Source organism: Passer domesticus, chromosome 1 (assembly GCF_036417665.1).
Source record: "Passer domesticus isolate bPasDom1 chromosome 1, bPasDom1.hap1, whole genome shotgun sequence".
NCBI classification, from domain to species: Eukaryota; Metazoa; Chordata; class Aves; order Passeriformes; family Passeridae; genus Passer; species Passer domesticus.
Window position 1 is genome coordinate 123,055,314 of NC_087474.1, and position 23,461 is coordinate 123,078,774.

Consider the following 23,461-nt stretch of genomic DNA (forward strand, 5'->3'; position numbering starts at 1 on the left):
TGCATGCCTCATCCATCTTCTAAGATGTTGCATATCTGGATCCACATCTAACCCTGCAGCTGCTTAATGTTCTGCCAGCTGGTAACCACCATGTCAGTCAAAGGGCAGCTCCACCCTGTGACTGAGAAGGTGCTTGGAGTATGTGCCTCAGCAGCTCCAGGTCTGTGAGCTGGCAGTATCCAGGTGTGGTAAGTGTGAGATTACAGTCATACCTGGTGTAAGGGCACCACTGCTTGTCTGCTGCTTCATTCCAGTAAAAACACACAGCTGATGCTACATTCCCTGGGAAGAGGGCACAGAGCACAGAGCCTGTCATTGTGTCTAAAGATACTTGAGAATTTAATCTGCAGAGCCTCACATCCCTGGAAATGTGAAACGTTTGGGAAAAAGCTGCTGTTGACTGTGCTCTTTACAAGGGAAAATACAGGTATTTGGGGACAATTTTAGGCAAATGAGGAGAGGATGAAATGATAAAGTTTTCTGTCATAGGTAGAAAACTGGCTTTGCTTCCCAGAAATAGCATATCCCCCAAAAAAACCCAGGGAGGAGAATGATGTCTTCTTTAACTTAGACAAAGACTAACAAAGTCAGACATACAAAGTCATTTTGTGTGTAGTCTGACCAGTTCTTCCTGTCAAATGGTATTCCCTTCCTCCCAATTAATTGAAAGGCTGAAATAACTTTCTTTAACTCTTTTGATCTTGAATGACAAGTATTTAGACTACTTTACTAGGATGGGTTTATTGACATGTAGGTATAATGACACTTTAATGTAGTCATAAATAATTTACATATTTTCTTGTATACTGAAAAAAATGAGTTCTTATTTAAGTGATGGTAGTACTGAGGACTACAAAAATGGGTAACCTGATCTCTTTTAGCCTGACTAAAAAATATTCACTATCACTGTGCAGCTGTACAGCCTAATAGTGATGGGACAGTAATAGGAGCTATGGGGAGACTGATAGTAAGGGGAAGGAAAGATGGTATTCCTGCTCAGAAAGCTTCCTTTATTCTGGGACCACTTTCTGAGATCAGGGACTGGGTTGGCTTAGGGACTTTGAACTCCAACAATACAGAACAGAAGACAGGGGATGTGCTGGTGGATGTCTGGGAACTTAGGCTGACAACCTGCTGTTTTATAATAGCTGAAGCTTCCTCAAGGTGTGACTCAATGCACCTGCTGAACTTGAATAATCAAAGAGTCTGAAAATCACTAACCAAAGAGTAATTACCCCAGGAAGAAGTGCAATGAGGAGACTAGAAGAGCTGGAGTACACTAACAGTGCCAGCAAACCACAAAAGACCTCAAAGCAGTGCAAGAACTGGAGGGGATGTCTTCAGTAGTGATGGATATTATTTGGAAAAGGATTTCCTCTAAGAATTTATCTTTATCACTGCAATGCCTATTTATTTTGCCTCAGGTTAAGGTCATTTAGTAATTTAATTGCTCTTCTTATGAAGATACTGAGAAACTGAATGACGATGGTATTCATGTTTACACAAAGAGTGTAGAGCAGATTTCTTGTCATGCTGTCACCATTCTGGTCATGGTTCACCAGTGACCTCAGCCTTTTGAGGGCCTGCAAGGTTTGGTGCTGGGACAGTGAGATCAGTGAGTTTAAAAGGCATTAGCAGGCATCACATGTTCTGAATGGTCGTGATGCTGGGAACAGATTTGTTTTATGCAGTGATGGTGAAACTGGAGTCTAAAAGATCTCTGAAGAATCCACAGGGAGAAGATATTACTTCTAAACCTCATCTAGCCTGAGAATCCTGTTTCAGACTTTTTGTCTCAGTTACTACAGAGAAATTCAGTATGATGGATACAGGGGAGTGAAACATATCCCCTGTCTTCAGTCTGCTGATCAACAGCTTGGTTAGCAAAGTTCAAGCATGCAATGGCTCCCATAGAAGTTCTATGCTTTGATTAATTTCCACTGCGTCTGTTCAGATGGAAGCTGACAGCTTTTCTTCTGGTTGATAGGCAAAGAATCAGTTAATCATGTTCTGAGAATGACTTTGTCACATTAACTGTGTCAATTGCTGTCATAGCATGACAGCTATGCTGTATTAACAAAAATTAAAATAAAAAAGGTAAAATTCCACATAATATTTTTCAAGATAGAGAAATGTGGTGCAGTTGAAATTTCAGCCCTTGTCAGCTAGTTATTTGCAGAAATGAAAATGTAGAGAAATGTGAAAGTCCCACTGTAAAACCCATTTATACTGCAGGTCATGATTGAAAAACACTGGTTTATATGTACTAAGAGAGGCTTATGTGGCTTATCTGCTTCAACTGCTCTTATGAAAGAAAATTGCCTATCATTTGTGCTGTTGCTACCATTTTCTCCTGCTCAAGAAAAAAAGCATTGCCTGAAGAAGGGCTTTAGAGTATTTTGCAGGGCATAAATTCTAAAAGTTAAGTTGCAGATTCTCATAGGACTGTAGAAGTGGGTTTCCTAATCTGGTATCCTGTAGTTTTATATGGATCGGAATGTGATGAACACACACGGATCTTACTGCAATTGGAGTGCAAGTCAGTGCACACATTTAACAGTGCAAACATTTAAAATTAGCAAAATACAGGGTTTCTTGTAAGCAGCCACATGGGTTGGGGAAGACTGTGTTGAGAAACAGAGTAAAGCCAGAGAGGCAAGATGCAAATGACATCTATGTCCTGGCAGCCATGGACAGTTATGAAAAGGTTTAGCACTCATGATCTGTGCATAAAGAAATGCCATCCTTCTCCTTGAGGAAGCAGTACAGCACAGCACAGAGCTTTTATCTAATCTTTTAGCAGAGTGATGTGCTTTTGTGACAACTATTTAACCTTGAGAGATTTCATTCCATGGTTTCAGCAAGGATTACAGTAAATGATCAATTTAGGTAAAGTCACAATCTAATTAAACAGATTCAGTCTAAATCCCTGCTGGGCCAGTAAAGATTTGTCTGTCAAATACCTCTAAGCATTTTCATTTTCTATAGCAACAGTTAATTGGATACGCAACTGTCAGTTTAAATGCTTTAAATGAGGCTGATGGGATTAGTAATTGAATGCTTGGATTAATGATTTACAGCTGGTTTTGCTGCCCTGTTCCTTGCTTACATCTATGCCTCTGATAACTCCCTATCCTTCTCAGATGGATGGAATAGTGTAACTGCAATATAGTTGTGATAGAATGAAATACAGGTATGATACAGGTTTGATGTAGCCAGTGTATTTTTGTTGACACAGAGAACAATTTTTAATACTGCAGGGAGCAAAGAATTATGATCAAAATGCTAAAAGCAAGAAGTCTAAGAGCAGCTGCCTAACTTCCACAGCTAGCAGCTGGAACTGAACATCTCAGTCACTCTCCCATTGAAGTACTTTTTTATGGTTTGAGTCAGAAAGCAAATCTCAGTGTGGTGAAATTAAATCCAAAGCTGTGAGTGGAGGCTGACAAAGGGATTTCTGCAAGAGGTAGTAGGACTTCAAAGGGGGTGGGAGAGATGAAGTCTCTGCCAAAGTGTCTGCTGTTGGGGAAAGAGACCCGACTGCCAAGTGCAGTCATGTACAGGAGTCTCATTGGTGATGCTTGAATCTCTCATCTTGTTAGGAGCTGAAGAGAAGGATGGAAGTATTATGACTCTGATAGGGAAGTGGTTACACTGTTCTCTGTGTGATTTTTAAGATCCCTCTTTGCTGCTTTAAAAGACCAGAAATACAGTGTGCTCCTTGGGGTGTCACAGCTTTCAGGGCCAGCTAACCTGTTCCAGGAATTTCTTTATTCTCACAGCAACCCCGAGTCAGAAAATGTTACCATTCGTTTCCCCTTTAAGTTGAGAATTCTAGCATGGTCTTATTGGTATAAAAAGGAATTTTGGTTTTTTGTGTCCAGCTGATCACTGTAGTTCTTGAGGAAGAAAGCTACAAGGAAAACTTTCTGAGGCACAGAAATATATGCATAAATTACAGAGCTGTGCTATGAATTTGTCATTTTGTCTTACATGTAGGCCTCCAAAACCACTCCTAATGTCAGAAAGACCCTTATACACCATAAACTGAAAATTTAGGTTCTTTTTAATTAAGTTCCCTTCAGAATTAAAATGAGTCAGTGCATATTTAGAGTCTCTGCTGAACACAGTATAATAATACTTATTTCAATATATTAAATTAGAACATGTTTCTGTTCTAAAGATTCTATCTTGGGAAGCATTATCTGAAACAGCTAACAACATTAGATGTTATAATTACTTGTATTTATGATATAGTTATAAACAATTATAAAGTAAATTATTGTAACTATTTAGAAATAATTGCAAAATAATATTGTAATAATAACCTTGTAGTTATTTATATTTATTAGATATCATACTACATTTTAATTTACCAGAAATAAACAAACAGGAAATTCAAAGTTATGCTGTGCATATTTCAGCTCATATTTCAGAATATGCCAAGTTCAGCTGAAATGTGGAAATAGATTGATGGCCTTTGTTCATTATCCCAATATTTAAGATTAGGTTTTCAGGCAGAGCTTCAGCTGCAAGCAGTTTGGTATTCAGAAATCACTATATTCATCAGCTTCTGTCTCTCTCCTGTATGTGAATTCCATTTAGTTCAGGAAATACTTTTTTTGTTGTTGTTCCTTCCTATAATTAGTTCCTATTAAAAAGCTCAACTCATCCTTGTCTAACCTCAATTAGACTATCTTTTTTTCTCTTTTGTTCCTTATGCAGAGGCATTAATCTCTTTGACTGGTCTGGACCCTTCCAGCATACATTGTTCATATTAATTTTTTTTAATATACTTAGAATTCAGACCAATGATTCTATTCTGGAACAATGATAAAAACTAGAAAAAGGAAATATATAATCCTGTTTTTAGTCCCAGAATGGCATTTCTTTCTTCAAAATACTCTTGCAATTAATTTTCTTTCTAGACATCAGGCTTTCCTTCTTTCTACTTTATTTATATAAAGCAATACAGCTATTTCAATAATCTTCTGATGAAGTGATAGTTCTAGGAATGTATTGTAAGAGGAAAATTAGTAGAGCCTTTCAGAGCTTGGAATGCAAGAGAGATGCCTTTTTTCATCTCCCAGCTCAGAAAATCCTATCTTCAACCTTCATTTTTTATTTGTGATTCAGGAAACCTTGATTGATTCACTGGCACATTTTGAGCTGATTTAATTTGAAATGTTAATTACTGGAAATGTTAGAACACTTTAGAGTTAAAAAGGACCTGAATGATGGCATAACTGGAAGTCATAAAATAAGAAACTCCATACCAACAGAAGAAATTGGATCTTGTAATTTCACATCTTTTAAATTGTAATTATTGAAGCAAGAAAAAAGTGTGACTGGAGATACTTTTAGTTGTAATGGAGGGAATGGGGACTAATCAGTTTCACTATTTGATTCTGAGAATCCAAGTCACATCTCCCGCGTACGTTGCCTCCTACCTGTTCAGGCTTGGAAGAGAATTCACTTTGGATGGCCTTACTCCAGTTTTGGGTTGCATGCATATATCCCAGTTAGATATTTGTATCAAGTGCTTTAGTTTTCCTATATAAATTCACAAAATCAGTTAGGTTGGACAAGACCTTTGAGATCTTTGAGTCCAACCTGTGATCCAGCACCACCATGTCAGCTAGACCATGGCACAGAGTGCCACATCCAGGCTTTCATTAAACACCTCTGGGGAGGACAACTTCCCACCTTCCTGGACAGCCAATTTTAATGTCTAAATGCCCTTTCTGTAAAGAAATTCTTCCTAACATCCAACCTAGACCTCCCCTGGTGTACCTTAAGACTACGTTCTTGTGTCCTGTTGCTGGCTGCCTTGGAGAAGAGGCTAGACTCCACAACTCTCCTTTCAGAGAGTTATAAAAAGCAATAAAATTTTCCCCAAGACTCCTTTTCTTCAGGGTAAACAACCCCAGCTCCCTCAGAGACTCATCAGATTTGTACTCTGGGCCCTTCACCAGCTTTGTTGCACTTCTCTGCATACACCCCAGCACCTCAAAGTCCTTTCTGAACCAAGAGGCTCAGAACTGGTCACAGGACTTGAGGTGTGGCCTGACCATTGACAAATACAAAGGGACACTCACTGCCCTGGTCCTGCTGGCCACGCTATTCCTGATAAAGACCAGGATGCCATTGACCTTCTCAGCCATGTGGGCATACTGCTGGCTCATGTTCAGAAGCTGACAACCAGAGCTTCCAGGTCCTTTTTCGCCAGGCTGCTGTCCAGCCACCCTGTCCCCAGCCTGTGGCACTGCAGGGGTTGTTGTGGCCAAAGTGCAGGACCTGGCACTTGGACTTGTTAAACCTCATATTGTTGAATTCTGCCCATCTATCCAGCCTGTCAGGTCCCTCTGCAGAGCCCTCCTACCCTCCAGCAGATTGGTGGCACTTGCACCCAACTCAGTGTTGTCCATGAATTTGCTGATTCAATCCCCTCATCCAGATCATCAGTGAAGGTATTAAAAAGGACTGGCCCCAGCACTGATCCCTGCAGGACCCCTCCAATGACCAGATGCCAACTGGATGCAGCACCACACCTCTCTGGGTCGGGCCAACCAGACAGTTCTTAACCCAGTGAAGAGTGTTCCTCTCCAAGATGTGGGCTGCCAGCTTTTGCAGGAGTATACCATGGAAGATGATGCCAAAATGATTGCTCCTTTTATATATATTGTTCATATATATTCATAGCTCTGTAGACAGTTATTATATAGTTGCACAGTTACTTAACGTCAGTTCTTTTCCTATTAGACAAAAAAAATCCCAAGGGCCTGTTCTAATCTCACTTCTTATAGGAATGAAGATCAAGAAACCTTCCCAAGACTTTCCCATTAACAACTGCCAAGGAATTTGGACTTTAGAAGGGGTCGTACCAAGAGGGGAAATTAATCACCTGTGTTTGTAATTGGGGACTCTTGTAAATTATGCTAATTTGCTAAACTTATAAAACTCTATGTGCCCTATATCATGTTTGCATCTTTGGTGCATTTTTAGTGTGTATTTCAGCATGTTTTGCACCTGGAGGGATATTCATTAAAATCATAACCACATTGTATCACCTAACCTTGTTTGGCTCTTGATTTTAGGGCTCAAAAAGCAACAGGGATTGTGGCAAAGGTGTCATATTGATATATATTTAAAGGTTAGTTAAACAAAAGACTTAATTCTTCAATATACATATTAGATCTCTTGAGGTCTGGGAGTTTTATTCCTTTTTAAATTACCAAGTTTTTGTTAACTGTGAAGGATGAGTAAAAACAACTGGTCAACTGTTTGCATCAACAGGTACAGCAATGCTTGTTTTAGTTTGAAGGCTAGCAAGGGTCCTTTGGCTGAATTACAGGTAACTTTTTAGGGAAAAGAAGTAACTAAACATTGAAGTGAAATATTAAGGGTGTAATTTTAGTTCTTCCTGGAGTGTATGTTTAAAGCAAACTTGTTGCTGATGGCTGCATCCCATGCGTGGGTTTGTGCTCCAGAACAACCTGAGTGTGCACAACCCAAGGTTCTTGTGGATGAAACCCCTCAGGTGATGCATTGCTCTCCAGCCACTATGGGCAAGTGCAATGGAGAAAAGAATGGGAAGACTTTTCCTGCCTTCAGCAGCATTTTGACCTCTTCAGGCCACATATATCATCCTCTAAGGGCCAAGCCTAAAATCATCATAACTATGTATGTGATGAGGCCTTCAAGCACATTTTGAAGCACATAATTTTTATAAGCCATGAGCACCTAGACAATCCCATTGCCTTGAAATTAAAGAAAAGTCAGACCATTAATTTTCCCTTTTTGTAAATAGGTAGTACTGTGCAAAACTGGGATACAGATATTGAAAGCAGAGTCATGGAGGGTTTTAGGCAGTGCCATGGTCAAGGCAACTTTCATCATGCTAGTTTAGGTGGGAAGTGACCAGTAACTAGTAGTAGTAGATGGGGGGAAACTGCTCATAGACTAGGAATACAGGGGGACAGTCAGAATTTTGGAAGGAGTTGTACACTGGGATGGGATCTGGCCTTTGATGTAAAACCTGTGTAAATTGCAAAGGACCTGCAGTGTTAGTGTTGGCTTTTCTGTTTGTTCTCTGATTTACTTATACTGCCTTTATTTGATACAGAGAGGTCAGACCAGCACTTTCCTATATTTCAGTTGTGCTGAAGTGATTTATAGCAGCTGAGGTATCAAACACAAAACTGTCCCATGGAAAAACATTTGTCAGGTGCCCTGCAAAATCAGGTATTTCTATGCAGTTTTGGGTCATGTTTATTTTGCACAAATATTTTACCACTTTTAAAATTAGTGTTTATTATTTTAAAGGCCAAGTATACAATTCTATAGTGGATGTATCTCAAAGATGTATCTCAAACATATAACTGTATTGTACACTGACGAAATTATTTTAGTGCTTAAAAAGTGATTTTTCTTCGTTTTATGTCAATTGTTGAACAGTATGAATTATGAATTTAGGCTTTAAATATTTATTCTGTTAACTGATTAAAATTATTATTCTTCTTCTCTTAGACTTTTTGCTTTCAACAGAAAACTAAATACAAAAGTATATTTCAATTGTAGTGTGTGCACAACACATTCTGTAATTACGGAAAAAAATGTTGGCATTGTTCTGGTGGCTTAAAGAACATATATTTGATTAAATGACAGAGAGAAAAAATAGCACATCAGGATTTTTGCAGTTAGGATGAAGAATTTATTGTATGTACAGTTAAGCAACTCTACTGTAGATGTAGTTCCTCTTTAAAGAAAACGAATACAGTAATCAAAATAGTTCTAGCATGGAAATTACAATACAGACTGAAACTTGACTAAACCAGAAATTAGTTATTTGACTTGAAAGAACACAGAACCTGAAACAACAAATCGCAGTTTGCATCATTAACCAAGGACAGTAAAAAACTGTACAGTACAAGCAACACGTTACAATAAGTTATGACAAATAAGGCAGTCTTTCTCATTTAGGACAAAAGGGATAAAGGGAAAGGTATTAAAATCTCATAAAACCACCATATCTCTTTTCCATCTCTGGGACTTCTTTGGAATAAGTTTCCCCATCTTCCTCTGAAGGGAGAATGGAGTCGGCAAAGCGCTTAAGGAACCCACCGTATCGTTTCTGGTAATCCAGCCACCACTCTGGCCTGCCCACTCTTCTCATGAAGCCACCGTATCTCTTTTGCAGCTCTTTGGCCTCATCTTCCAATTCAGGGCTGCGCTTTATGCTTCTCATGAAGCCTCCGTATCTTTTGCTGACATCGCCATCATTTTCATTTATCTCTCGATAGTGTGCCGCTTCAGGGTTATCCCCTGTTCCCAGAAGCTCCTTCAGCAGATCAGAGGAGTTGGCAAGGGCATCGTCATCCGAGTCTTTCTTCATAAACCCTCCATACCTCTTAGCCAGGATTTCTCCTCCATTAGCTTCATCCTCTGGTTCTGCCCTATAGAGCTCATCCATTTTCTTCATGAAACCCCCATATCTTTTCATGAAGCCTCCGTACTTCTTCGCAAGCAAATGGTTCTCATCCAGCTCTTTCTTGTCTCCTGGAGCAATGCTGCCATCCTCAGAAAGATCCAGCTTTGCCAGTTGCAAGAGCTCCTTGCAGGTCTCCCAGGCTTTGGCAGAAGGCAGTTTTCCTTCACATTCTAGTGTGCATGCCTGAAAAATGGACGTGGTTTACTGAGAATTATTTGATAACAACTATCTCCTTGCTACGACCTTGTCTTAGATTTACTTTTTTATAAAAGAGCACAAGTGAGCCTCTTTGTGAGTGGCTTGGAAGAAATGCTCTTTGGGACCAGTTGGTTTGGTACCTGTCTGTTTTGAAGTTCTTCAGATCCCTCACTGAAGGACAAGGTAGTCTCCACTATAAGAGACAAACTACCAGATAATATGAATTGTGGGTCCTCTATGTCAAGGTTGCCACTATGTTTCTGTTTCAAAGGAAGCCACAAGTACAGTTCCTGTATCTCCCTTACACTTGTGTGAATTATGATCTATTTTTTTGTTTAAATTTACTACTGGGAAGCTAGAAAACCATTGTGGTTTGCTTAATAATGCAAGTGTAGAAACGTATTCAATCTTAATAATTAAAAGTATCATTCAGAAATTTTAGAAAAGCTGCACAGCATGGTCACTGCAAAGAAGCCAGCTGTTCCATACTGCAGCGTTCAGTATCTTCAATACCCTGCATAGCTTTAAAGGCTGTGTGTTGCCATTTGTTTCTCTTTGTGGAACAGATCATTCCAATGTACCAAAAGAAATGTAGAAATACAGGCTCTCTTAGGGCAGGATCAAAGTTACATTTTTGTTAGCTGGAAAGCAGTGACCATCAAAGAGAGGGAAAATAATCCTAAGCTGTGTTGTTTCTGACTGTATTGAAAAATTTTCAGGCTGCAACATGAAAAAAGCTTTCAGTACCTTAGGCATATCTCATAGCCTATCTTCTGATGATAATAACATGGATATTAGCTACTATTATCTCTCTTGTGTCAGGGGAATTCTTGCAGCCATACCCTTCCGTTGAAAAAGAAGGTGATTCCAGTCTTTTTTCTTCTTGCCCGTGGTTTTCATGCCACAATAGGTAAAGAAAAATCATCAATATTTTCAATAAGAGAAACACTCATTCTGACTATAGATGATGTGTTCTAAGGATCCTAACATACTTTAAAATCTGAAATTAAACTCCAGCACAGCTCTCTCTGATAGCTTATTGTCCACTGCAAAATCTGTCTCTTCAGCCTCACTTTACTCTAAGAAATTTAAATATGATTTTTTGGCATCACAAGAAAATTAAAGGGATTTATGTATTTTGTAGCACAATAATTTAACTACAAGTCAGTTATTAGTATATATTATAGTCATGCTGCAAAGAGAGTAAGATTTCAGCTTCAGTCTGACTTTGGAATTTCTCTAAATCAAAGCAAGAATAAGTCTCTCCCTTTCTCAGTTAGTTTTAACAACCTCATTGTCAGATGAACATACTTCATAAGTGTGAGTTGTCACCAGATACAGTGTGAAATGTCTCGTATCTAACCAATACAATGCAATAAATTCAATTATGTTCCTAGATACTAATACCTAGAAACAACAGTTTCCAAGAATTGTTCATACATGTTTGACAAATACAAGGTATGCTACATTGCTTCTTTACCTATTTAGTTAATAAACATTCTTAGAAAATAGGACTTAGATTATTTTTTTAATGATTACTGAAGGTGTGGAAGACACTGTCAAAGTAGACATGCAGAACATGTGCTCTGAAAAGCTCTCCCTCCATAACAGCAAACTACCACTTTTTTTTACCCTAGTTGGCACTAAAGCTAAACTTTGATGGAAAGCTAATGTAAGCAGAGAGGAAAAAAAAAAAAAAGTAGAGGGAACTGTTTGGCCAGCTGTCCAAATAATATTGCCCTTCTGAGCCTGCTGTGGCTAAGAGCTCTCGAGCTTTTGGAGTAAGTAGAAGTACTCACTGGTTCCTAATTCTGTGTAAGGCTAGAGAGTCCTTCCTTTTGCATGAGGAACATGACATGAGAGGAAGAAATTTTTAAGATCATTAAGATGTGCCGAGAGCATGATGCCTCAATGTATGTGTGTTTGAGGTCAGGAACAACCGATGCCAAAGTACTTGGCAGCTAGAGTTCCCACCTTCTTCAGGAAGGGCTGAGGGACCCCAGATTTTCACTGACCCCCGATATTTAAATTTCAAGTTGAATTGCTTCTATGACTATTCTTTTAAATTATTTCAATATCATAAAAATTACAGATAACCCCCACCCCCCAGTCTCCCTCATTCCAGACTTAGCACGATTTGTCTAAGAAATCAGCGTCTTCCACAGGCATATTCCCAACTCTGTGCAGCACCGTGCAGGGAGGAGAAACAGCGAAGGTACTGCTACTCAAATAGGCTTTAAACCTAGGCTTTAAACCTTCTTTTTAGTGAGGTTTCAGGCAGATCTTTTCAGCTCGATAGCCATCTTGCCCGGAGAGAGCTCATCTTACCGTGGAGCCAGCGGACAAGGGTCGGGACCGAGTCGGGACCCTCCCTCCCGTTCCGCTCGCCTTCCCCCCGTCCTGTCGGTGCTGGAACGCCCGGCAGCGACTCCTCCTTCCCTTGCAGGGATGCCCTCTCCCGTCGGATCTCCCTTCCTCCTTGTGTTTTCATTCGGCCTTTTCCTGGCTGCTTGGCGGTGTCGCTTATCCCCGTCCCCGAAGCTCGCCGCTCGCCGTCGGGCAGCGGAGGGACGGGCGGGCTGGGGGCGCTCCTCGGGGCGCTCCGGGTTTGTGTCAGCGCTCTCTGCCCGCTCCTCGCCCTCTGCCCAGCGCCCCCGAGCCCGCTTCTCCCTCTCTCCCCTCTTTAGAACAAGGGTCTTCCAAGCGACCCCTGTGGCTTCCCTCACTATTTATTTTTCTTATTTCGCTGTTTTTCCCCGCTCCCCCTTTCCTCCCTTCAAAGCCGGCGGGGAAGCGGCCCGGCCGCGGGGGTTCCGGGGCGCTGAGGCGTTCCCGGCCCCGGTGCCGCTTACCAGGGGGTGGATGCCGGCGCGGGGTCCCAGGTGGTAGGCGCAGGCGGCGCAGTCGCGGCCGCAGTCGGCCCGCGCCCTCGGGAGCAGGCAGGTGCTGAGCGCCAGCAGCGAGCAGCCGAGTCTCAGGAGCAACGCCATGGGGCTGCAAGAAGGACAGGTCAGCCGGCGGCCGCATCCTCCTCCCGCTCCCACCCCCAGCTCGGAGAAGGAGAAGGCGGCGTGAAAGGGTTCAAACCAACTCCCGCTAAACTCACGCTTTTTAGATTGCGCTTGCGAGGTAAGCGGGAGCCTTAACTAAGCAGGCGCTTGGCAGCTGCAAGGCAACTGACCTGTTCGGACCGGGAACGGACCCGGAGGATGGAGCGTCCAGAAGATCCCGTTTGGTGACAGTGTTCGTCCCCAAAGACTTTATCCCTCCCTGCCTGCAAAAGCCGGCACCAGGGACGCACCGCGGAGCGGCACGGACGGGATCCCGGCCCCTCCCGGGAGAGGTTTCCCACCGGGACGCCCCGAGCAGCCTCCCCGACACCAGGCACCAGCCCACCAGCCCCGGCAGAGCCGCCCCGGCCCCCCCTCGGTCCCGGCGGCGGGCAGAGCAGCTCCCTCACTCACACACACGCTGCCCTCGGGGCTCCCGGGAGCTGCCGAGAAAGAAGCTGCGCCTTGCTGAAGGCTCGGCGTCGGAGCCGCTGATATTTATAGCGGGACGGAGCAGGCTCCGGAGAAGCCGGGGAAGGCAGGCAGGCACGGGCGGGCCCGCTGGCAGCTCAGCGAGGGCGGCTCGGGGGGCGCCGAGCCGAGCCCGCTGCCGGGGCCGGGCGCGCCGCTGCGGAGCGTGTGCGGGCGGCGGCGGCGGCACTTTATAATTCGGGACCGCGGGGAGAAGGCGGCCTCCCCCAATCGCCGCCGGGCTCCCGCTGACGCGGCGACTACGACATCCCCCCCGGCACCACCGCCCCGCCGTCCGTGACTCCAGCGGGGCTTGGGATGAGGGGGTGTGTGTGCCCCTGCCAGCGGGGAGCGGGGAAGCGGCCCCGGGAAAGTTACCGGGGGAAGTTTTCAGCGGGGGCGGGCGGGGAATGAGACAGCGTGTGAGTCATGCGGGGGAGGGCGTGAGGGACGGGGAAAGGCGCCCCGAGCCCGGCGCAGCCCCTCGGAGGTAACCCCACTCCCCGGGACAACGGAGACAGGTTCCCGAGAGAGCCTCGCACAACGCGGAGAGTGGGACTGGATTTGGGAATTTTTGATATGGGGTTGGGGTTTTTTTTTTTTTTTTTTTTTTGTTTAGGGGTTTTTTGTTTTGTTTGTTTTTAATTATTTTTTCCTTTGTTTCCCGCCTCTCTTGCTACTCCGCCAAACTCCCAAGCTGCTGGTGCTGCAAATTCTTGCTGCACGTCTTCTGCCTCTCTCCCTGAGCCTGAGGTGTAAAACAGTTTGGGGGAAGCAGATTTTATTAGACCAAGGAAGAAGACAAGGGTTTTAATTTGAAACTATTGGAATTCACAAGTACGTGTAGATTTGCATTGTTGTCACAATTTTGTGCTCAGGAGCACACAAATAGGAATGAACCAGAGACAAGCAAACCTCCAAGCACTTCTACAAGGTTCTCAAGCACAGTAGCTCGGGCTGCTCACTGTTGTGCTCTGACTGGCATCTTGGGGAACAGGCATAAAGCAGTGACACTGTTCCCTGACAGCTCTTGTTTGTAGAGGGCTCTGCCCCACCCATGCTCAGCTGCATTTTTTTGACTGTCAGATACTGACTTCTACTTCCAGCCCCAAATTATTTCTAGCTGGTCTATATTAACTTGGTTTTCTCTCAGCATTATTCCTCAGTCAAAATAGCATTTTCCCTCATGCTAGTGTGTTTCTGGAGTGGGATTATTCTCTATAGTTCTCATTTTGCTGAAGTGAACAAGCTGTGCTCTTCATCAGTCTGTCCTAAGATGTCATGTGAATGTTCTGCTCTGCATTTGCTTTGGTTGGAGTTCATAATTTCTGTGCATGAGTGATGGGAACAGAACACAGTATGTCAGTTGAAATTTCATTAGGACAATAATGCGTAATTATGTTCCCTGGAGGAAGAAGACACCTCAATTTATACCTCCCCAGGTCTCATTTGCCTTTCCTAATGCTGCAGTACATTGATGTCACACACTCACTGGGATACAGCCAGATCTTTATCCTTTAGAAGTAAGAGGAAACCCAGTACTATTACTGTATGCAAACCATGAATTTTTGCTGCTTTGTCTTTACATTAGCTATCAGACTCAGGTTAAGGATGCTCAAATGAATGTGTGGATTTTCAGAAATATATCCATTCAAGACAAAGGCATTGCTCTTGCCTATAATCAGTGTATGTGAGAAGAGAATCAGGCTCTCTGTTGATTCGGTAAAATCAGCCAACTTTGTAAGTGAACCCTCAAGAGAAGAGGTAGACATTTTAAAAATCATCCCAGTGGGTATATTTATGTTAGCATGTGAGTGATCTACATTTGGAACAATGAGCAAATTGCTATGCCACTGAATCAGCAGGATTGCTTTCAAGTTTGTTCCTGAGTTGGTTAGGGAAGCACTGACTAACTCCAGAAGTGACACATTTGATGTCTCCTTTGCTGTAAAGTTGCTCAGTACAAGCAGAGCTTTCTGTGATGGACATCATCAGAGTAGTCCTCTGGGTCACTTACTGACTCTCAGCTCTGCCATCATTTATTGGCTTGCTCTCTAATAGTCAGTGAGGTGTGACAGGACAGACAGCCCAGTAGTGTCATGACTGTTCCTCCAGCAGCGTACATGCCATGTCCCTGGGCTGAGAGGCTGCTGCTTTCATCATTCTGCACAAGAGCAGCTGTGCTCAGCCAGCTCACTCAGCTCCTCAGCCTGCCATAGCCTTCACTGCTCTGTTTAATGTCACCCATTGTGCTTCATCTGTTCGTGATGAAAACCGGCCAGTGTTAGAATCTCACCGTGTACAGGGGTGCAGATAATCCCTGTGGGTAAAATACAGATTATAACAGGAAAAGATAAAGGATGAAGTAAGAGTAAAGCATATAAAAGGATCAAATAAAAGGCTTCTAAAGTCTGTGTAGAAGTGAACTAGTGAAGAGGGTTATTTTACTGTGCATAAGCCTTTTGGCTGATGATGGGAAGAGATCTAGTGTGAAATGCACACCTGCAAGGACATTTTCGGCAAGTGAGAGAGAGAGAGCAGAGGTATCTGTGTACAGCCAGCGCTGGGCAGAAGAAATCCAGCTGTGGCTGTTGCAAGTACTACAGGTATCCCTGACTCTTTGCTTCATCTGCTTCTTCCTATCTGTCATTTGCATCTTTAGCTGGTTCTTCTCTATCACTGGTCATCATCCTACATCCTTATGGAGGTTGTAAAGGGGTCCTCAAGGCCTGGCAGAGTGGAGAGTGGGATGAAGGTCCCAGCTGGACTCTTGTTTTACCCTTTCCTACAGTGTCCTTTCCTTCCTCCTGAAAGATGCTAATATTCACAGAGGATGTGATACAAGAAAGGAGTGATGTAGAGGCTATTTCTTGAAGAGCTGACTTTTCCCAGTGTCAGCAGATGAAAGCTCTGTAATTCCCTTTCTGAGTTCAGTTTTGTAGAGGGAAAGTATTCTTTGCCCAGAGAGGATGAAATAAAAAGAGAATTTAACAAATTTTGCCAAAATACTGCAGAGCAAAAACTACATAAGGAAAATTACTCACTGTAGGCATGGAGGGTAATTTTTCCTCTGCAATGGTGAACTGAGAAACAAAGAAATAAGGAGGCAGAAAGAGAAAGAGAACACTTTTCATAGTGGTAAAGACAATAGCTTATTTTTTGCTACTAATGTTATAATAAAAATGTCCTGGTATTGATAAAAACTTTAACATTTGTATAATCCAGAATTGCCACAGACACCAACTGCTTTTTATCTGCCATCAAAATACACCAGCCAAAACAAAACTGTTTTTACAACAGTAGTGCTTCCAGTGCCAAGGGCCTTGTTGCCCTAAAGTTTTTCTAACTCCCAAACTTAAGGTAGAACGAGGTGAAACCAAGGTGAAATCATCTTCATTTTACTGATCAAGAATTCATCTGCGTGAATTTCTGAACTGTAGCAAAAAATGAGCAACTGAGTTAGAAATGGAATCTCTCTTAGAATTCACATTGGTATCTGTTCTGCAGAACTAGCTTTCTTTTCCAAACTATACTCATCATGTTAATCAAGCTGCTGTAAAGTCATTAAATGAAGATGAATTAATATAAATATGAAATAAACATGCCTTTAGCACCTCAAGCAATCCTCCTCACAACACAGAGCCATTTTGAAAGAATTGAAGAGTAAGGAATGTAGAGAAGCATGTTGATTATTTTCTTCAGCTCAGTGTAAAAGGTCACAGTATTTCTTAAGATCAAACAGTCAGGTTACATTTAGCTCAGCTTAAACTGTCTTAATTTTTATTGGGAAAATAAATAACTGGTATCAGAGCCAAGAAAGACATTGCAGGTCAACACACTTATACAAAATATAATCTAAGTCATTAAAAGACATCAGTTATTAATCTGTATATACAAGATGTACATTGTTACTTTTTAAATATCTTTATTAAATTCTGTCTAATGTAAGCAGAGAGGAGTTGTGATGCAGAGAGGTAGTCAAAGCCAATCACAGTTGGTATGCCTTTGCCTAAAATGTACCTTTACAGGACAGAGATGTTCCCAGTCCTTCCCAGATATCTGTACATTCCTTAATAAATGTCTAGGTGTATCATTTAAGATGTGAAAAAATAAGAAAGATCTCAATGATGCAGTCATTCCTGCTCAGAGCTGCTGAAGGCAATCTTGTATGAATAATTGAAATGCTAAACTTTGGGTCTCGGATGAAGCTGGCTCATATTAATAATATTTCTGCCTTTGAACAATTTACACCTCTTCTAGAAGGCAAAACTGTGAACAGGTCAGGTGGCAGCAAGGTGATATTTTCACGGAAAGAGCACTGACTGCTACTGTCCCCGCCTAGTGGTTGATGCCCTGTAGCTTTGTAAGGGGAGAGGAGGTTCATGCTACTTTATCTGAGTGGAATAAAGAGTGTGACATGCATTTAGTATAAACACGCAGCAAATGCAATTATTAGTGTGTTTATTTACCTGGAACTGTATCAGACAAAGTAACAAAGAAGCAAAGAATTTCATACCATTCTATAGAAACACACGGAGATTCACTTTATTACATTCTTCTCTGTTTCTCAGAGACAGATGAAGATTTCTGAGATCAGGCCTGAACTGCAGTAAATAGAATGTGCTGCAGAGGGAATAAAATAAACTGTAAACCCCCCCCCACCCCCCAAACCTATTTGTTATGAAAGCATTGTTTTTCTCATTTACACAGAGGCCCTGGGAGAGGTATTTCCAATAAAATGAGAAGAAAACAGGGTGCTCCATAGCAGAATAAATTGTGATGGAATCCAGACACAGTGATTATTATTTAAGACAATAACTACTCCACATAAGTGGAGCGATTTATCCTGATTTTTTCAATTAAGAAAACTCGTCCATGAATTACAAAGGAAGTATTAGACTCCATCTGTGAAAAAGATTTCACTGTCTAATGCATATGTGGAAGGATTAGCTGAAAATTGTAAATGAGAGACTTTGATCACTTCACTCATACTAAGGAAAGCAAACAATCAGAATCTAAATAATGTATTTGGAGGGTGAGTTTCAATTATTTTCTCATTATTCACATTGAGGCAGCAGAATTTTGGAGCTTTTTCTCCAGTTCTAGCCTTACATTTTCACTGCTAGTATTTTATTGCCCAGTTGGGGAGTGCTGTGTTCACACTGTAGCACAATATGCAAAACAAGTTGTTTTTGCAGACTGGAGCCGTGAGGAGAGCCTGGTGTGTTACAGGCAGGCAGGGTAAGGGCTGGCTGGGTTCCTCCTCGTGGGGCACAGCATGGGGCTGCAGGGCAGGCAGAGATGGCTTGAAACTCCCAGATTTTGGGCGCTTCAGAAATGTAGCTTGAGACGGTGTTGGTGGCTGCTGTGCTTTCCAGCAGCACGACACGGAGTGTTTCTCAAGTGGTCACTGACTCTCTCCTTCCCTCCCCACCAGGGTCTGAGCACCAACTCTCCCCTGCTGTCTCTGGGCCATGAAGGGAGCAGCAAAGGGCTCTGTGTACTCTTTCCCTACTGCTGGAGGGATCCCCCAGAGGTGATGGGGATAGCAATAAGGGAGGTACTTCATTTTGTTACACCTCTGCTGGAAATTCCCTGGCTCGTGCTGGGGGTCTGTCTGCCTCAGCTTGCTGTGGCTGTGCAAGCAGCAATGAGCCTCTTGTGCTCTTAAAAGATACCTTTGTCTAACACTGGCTTAAATTCCTCGGATGCAAAAGCAACTTTTTTGCTCACTGAAGGTAGAGTCCACTCTAGATTAGCTACTGTCACAGCTGTAATCCCTGTGGAAATGCAAATACTAAGTGGATGATGTTCATGCAAAAAATGGAGTGGGAAAGGTACACAAACCCAGGGTTCTCACAAACACCATATCAAAGGTCCATAATTTTTCTTTCAGGATAAATGATTTTCAGCTGTTTTACTCAAATTGGGTCCCCAGTTATGTTCCAGAAACTGTTTTCCATAGGGAAGGAAAGGTTCAATTTATCAAGTAATCTAGCTAGGAAGTGGAAGAAGATGTTGACATAAAAAGAATCCTAAAAACATTTAAAAATGAAATAAGAAACAATATCATCACATCACATTCCTTCATTTTACACATATTTGACCTGTTCTGCTGGCCATTGTTTGTACCTCTTTGTGCTTTGCATTTCTATTAAAAAACCTGGAAATTGAACTCTGACCTTTCCCTTCTCTGATTATTTTCCTTTCCTTCCAAGATGCTTCCTTTATACTTGAAAGTAATTTCATTTCTGCTGCTGCATAATTGAATACTTCAAAACCTCAGCCAGCTGAGTCCTTACTGCTTTTGCTGTAGCAAACTGGTGAAAATATTTCATTAAGGTTGAAACATTGAATTTGACTGGGGTCTAGGTTTGATCTGAAGATTGAAGACTGAATTTAAGAAGTTGGGAAGATCCAGAATGGCTTTGGAAGCAGAAGAGTTACTTTGGAAGCAGAAGCAGTTATGTTGAGTGAAAATGGAAGTGCAGTGTCAGTGCACAAGAATGGAAAACGACAGGTGTGATGTTTTGATTATTTTGAGATGACATAAATGTATTGGAGAAGATTGCCTTGTGGTTGACTCCTTTCCAAAGTTGCAAAGGGGCATCTTGCATTTTGATTGTTATATGTCCTTGTTATTATGATATCTAGTTTTTCCTTTGTCAGTTTAAAAGCTTGAAAGATTAGGATGTCAACCACTGCTGAAGTGGAGGTACAATGCAAGGATATTTTTTATATAAAAATGCTCTGTAACAATAACAATTCCACACAGCTAACCAGCACTGTCCATCTTGGCAAAAGCTTTCTGTGCCACCACAAAGTGGTGAATTCACCTCTTCCTTCCAATGTAACATAACTGCTACCAATTAGGACCTGATAATGACCAGCTTGGCAGCATTTTGCTACAGAAAGTAATTGATGCCATTTTATAGCCTCTGATTGTGTTAATTCAAATATGAGGTATAGTATTTATACATCTAAGACAGGACTAAAAAAATCAGGTATTTCAGACTTTTAGCTTAGGGATTTGAACTTCCTTTGGAGTATCCCTTGTCTACAGTGGTACCCTAGGATTTAATCAGCGGTTGTGTTCAGACACATATAAGGTAAAGAGACTGGTGTGTGCTAAGATCTCAGAAAAAAAATTAGAATATAAAACAATACAACTCTCACAGTATTAAAATACTGATGTATTTTAAGCAGTAATAAGTTGTACTTCAGCTTGCTCAAGTGCATCAGCACCTTAAATATAGATAATGACTACTGCAAGTCACAGTTCTGAAGTGTTTTTGGGATTAGGCTAGTTTATGTATTAAGCATTCCTCAAGATGATTATATTTCTCTGTCTTTTCTGCTGTTTCCTGCTGTGCATTTGCTGCTTCTCTGCAGGCAGCAGTGCTGATCAGTGCCTGAGGCAGACACTGTGCCTGGTTCTGAGAGCATCCTGGCCTTTCCACCTCACCCATATCTTCAAGATGAGGTGGAGTTTTATCATGGTACACTGTAGCATTTACTGAAATGAGGACTGCTCTTTAAAAATGCAGCAGTGTACTGCTGGTCAGCTGATCAAAAATACCACTGACAGGGAGCTTCTAGGCAAGGCTGACCAGTGTCACCAAGCTGGTTGTGCAGCTCCTGGCTTCAGCTCTGGGCACTGGGCATAGAGCTGTGTGTTATCCCACTGGTGCTTTGCTTCCTTTGGAGATGGGATGTATGTTGTAGATGGAAAAGCTGACTGTTTTTTTGAGCCTTAGCCCATTGATTTTACTTATTCAGTGCAGAAACATATAGAATTACCTGAAAGTGAACGGGTTCCTGACAGGGGAACAGATTTTATCACTGGCAAAAAATGCAGGCCAGTTGCCTTCTAAACATGTGTGAGATGTCAATTTTTTTTCTCCGTGGTACTTTTCTGTTTTTGTTAGGAGAATGACGGAGCCTCTGACAGCACTCAGAACCTGAGCTTCTGGTTCTTCTGTTAAGACCATGAATGAACTCAGAACAGAGTTGCAGATGGGATGCCCAACATGACTTGCATGTGTGTAAGCCTAGTGAAAGGCCTTGTGAAGTAAAATAACTATAAATCAGCAAATCATAATTATGAATCAGTGAAATGTAACAAAGGTAGAGCTCATGAGGAAGAATGTCTGAGAAAATGCTTCATTTATGTAATTTCCAAGTCTTTAAAAATATAATTTTTGTGCAGGTCTGCTAGACACATACAGTTCCAGTGGTTTCTGCTTTATCTTGTCTGCTGTTTCCTTTAGTCTTCTGAATGTCTGATGACCTCCAGGTTCTCTGTGTTCCAGGTGAAGTCCCTGTCTCCAGGGAGTGTGGTGTGGTGTGCCATGACCAAATGAAAATCTCCTTTGAATGCTTCTCATTAAAAATATAGCTGTACCAACAGAAAACAGAGATGGGAGAAACTCTAAGGCTCATAATATTTTAAAATTTTGGCAGTTATTTAATCTTATGTTGAAAATCATCCACGCATTATGAGGTTTAGTCTGATAGCCATATTTGTGTTATCCTTTCCATGGGCTGTTTGAAAGGTACTTTGGAGGAGAGAAGTGATTCCATAGTCTAAATGTGCACTTGAGGCCAAGAAAATAATTACCAATCACTTTTAATAAAAATGTGCTCTCTGTGGAGATAACCAGTTTGAAATCCAAGGTTGGTGCTTTGATCCTGACTTGACTGTTTAACTGTGATGAACTGTCCTTGTTTCTGAGTCTCAGTGCTTTGACTTCAAATCACACCTTCCCTTCTCCCACGAGCTACCTGCCTGCTCTGCTAGGATTCACAGGAGTGTGCACTTTCCATTTTACACCTGCAAAGCTTTTCATCAAAAAGTTAGGCAACAGAATTCTTATTGAAATCTTACAGTTTAGGGACCACTTATAGGCTATTATGGTCAGTAAGCTAATAAGGAAAACAATGAAAGCAAAAGGCAGGGCAATTCGGTGTTAATTTATTTGACATCTATGTCTTAGGTATGATTTATGTGAATATTTCATAGTACAATACAGTAATCTTATTGCATATCTTCAAAGAAGGAAACTGTAATCTGAGGCATTCCAAATATTCTATAAAATGGATTGAGAATACTGAAGAGGGATGTAAGTTTTAATTCTTTAAAGGGTAAGTACATTTTAAATTAATCAGATATGGATTAATTAGTTTTTGTTTATGGCAATAAAATGCTAAATTAAATGTAAGTAATATGGAGTGATATGAAGTTCAAAGAAATTCAGTAATGTTTTCAGTAAAGGGTTTAATTAAATTATAACTTGGAGTTTCTCACAAGGTTACCACTATGAATGTGCAGAATCCAGTAATGTCCACGATGCATACACAGAAGTGAGTAATACATATATTTTTACAGGATGAGAATATTCCTGTAAACATTTTCATCTGAAGAAAAACTCTAATCAAACTGAATCTGGTATTTTCTAATGCATTTTGCAAAGACAATTAATGTCATTCTGTAAAACTCTTCATTTAATTTTTGCAGAGGTTTATGGCTATTTTCTATGTGGTTGTATGATATTTAGTTCCAGGAGGCCAATTAAAAACAGACGTTTGGTTTTAATCTTGTACTCTTTCCTTGATCTTGTGGAAAGAAACTCTTCCCTTTGTTTGAGTTGTGATTAATGTCTTTTGTGCAGTTACCTGAGTTACAAATCAGAACATGAGGAAGCTGTGGGGGAATAGTGTCTGAAGTGCAGTGATCTAAGTATTAAATAATTGCTACTTTTATGGATCATTGCTTCTCAAACATCATATTAAAATAAATAGAAATTACAGTACAGAAAAGAAACTCATGGAAATAGTACTCCTGCTAATATTTACTCTCCAGGTTGCTCCTTTTTGTTATGCTTTTTTTTTTTTTTTTTTTTTTTGAGTGGAAGGAAAGGTTTACAGGTAATCTACTGGCTATCTTGAGAGGACCCCAAATATCAGCATGTAACTCACTCTTTAATAAAATTATCCATGAAACAATGAGAGGTTTTCAGTACTCCACCCTTCCCTGCCTGTTCAGAGGAATCTCCTTGGCTAATCTTACTTAATCTCTACATAACAATTAAAATCCATTGTCTCAGTCCCATGAGAAATCTTTCATGGCTGAGGAGTACAAAGTGTCACCCCTTAGAAATTACTGCCAATATCTTGGCTGGTCCAAATTCATGTAGCTACAGTGATGCCATATTTTGTATTCTTGATGAAGTTCAAAACTACTTTTTCTTGT

At 41.4% G+C, this 23,461-nt stretch overlaps 1 protein-coding gene and 1 long non-coding RNA gene across 4 annotated transcripts; one reads left to right on the plus strand and one right to left on the minus strand.

Annotated features, from left to right (window-relative positions):
* Positions 1-251: 251 nt before the first annotated feature.
* On the plus strand, positions 252-21,703 carry LOC135279551 (uncharacterized). Its single transcript, XR_010346766.1, has 3 exons — positions 252-427; positions 19,582-19,729; positions 21,138-21,703. It is a non-coding gene; the product is annotated as an uncharacterized LOC135279551 (long non-coding RNA).
* PENK (proenkephalin) lies at positions 8,691-13,408 on the minus strand. 3 transcript variants are annotated; one of them, XM_064386986.1, is made up of 3 exons: positions 13,149-13,408; positions 12,541-12,682; positions 8,691-9,673 (listed from the first exon to the last, which is right to left on the minus strand). In XM_064386986.1, exons 2-3 carry the CDS (start codon positions 12,676-12,678, stop codon positions 9,008-9,010), a joined length of 804 nt encoding a protein of 267 aa, XP_064243056.1. In that variant the 5' UTR covers positions 12,679-12,682; positions 13,149-13,408; the 3' UTR covers positions 8,691-9,007. The 3 variants fall into 3 exon arrangements, with proteins under 3 accessions (XP_064243056.1, XP_064243050.1, XP_064243065.1); XM_064386980.1 differs by having other exon boundaries at positions 13,153-13,401; XM_064386995.1 differs by lacking the exon at positions 13,149-13,408 and adding an exon at positions 12,870-13,104.
* Positions 21,704-23,461: the final 1,758 nt, after the last annotated feature.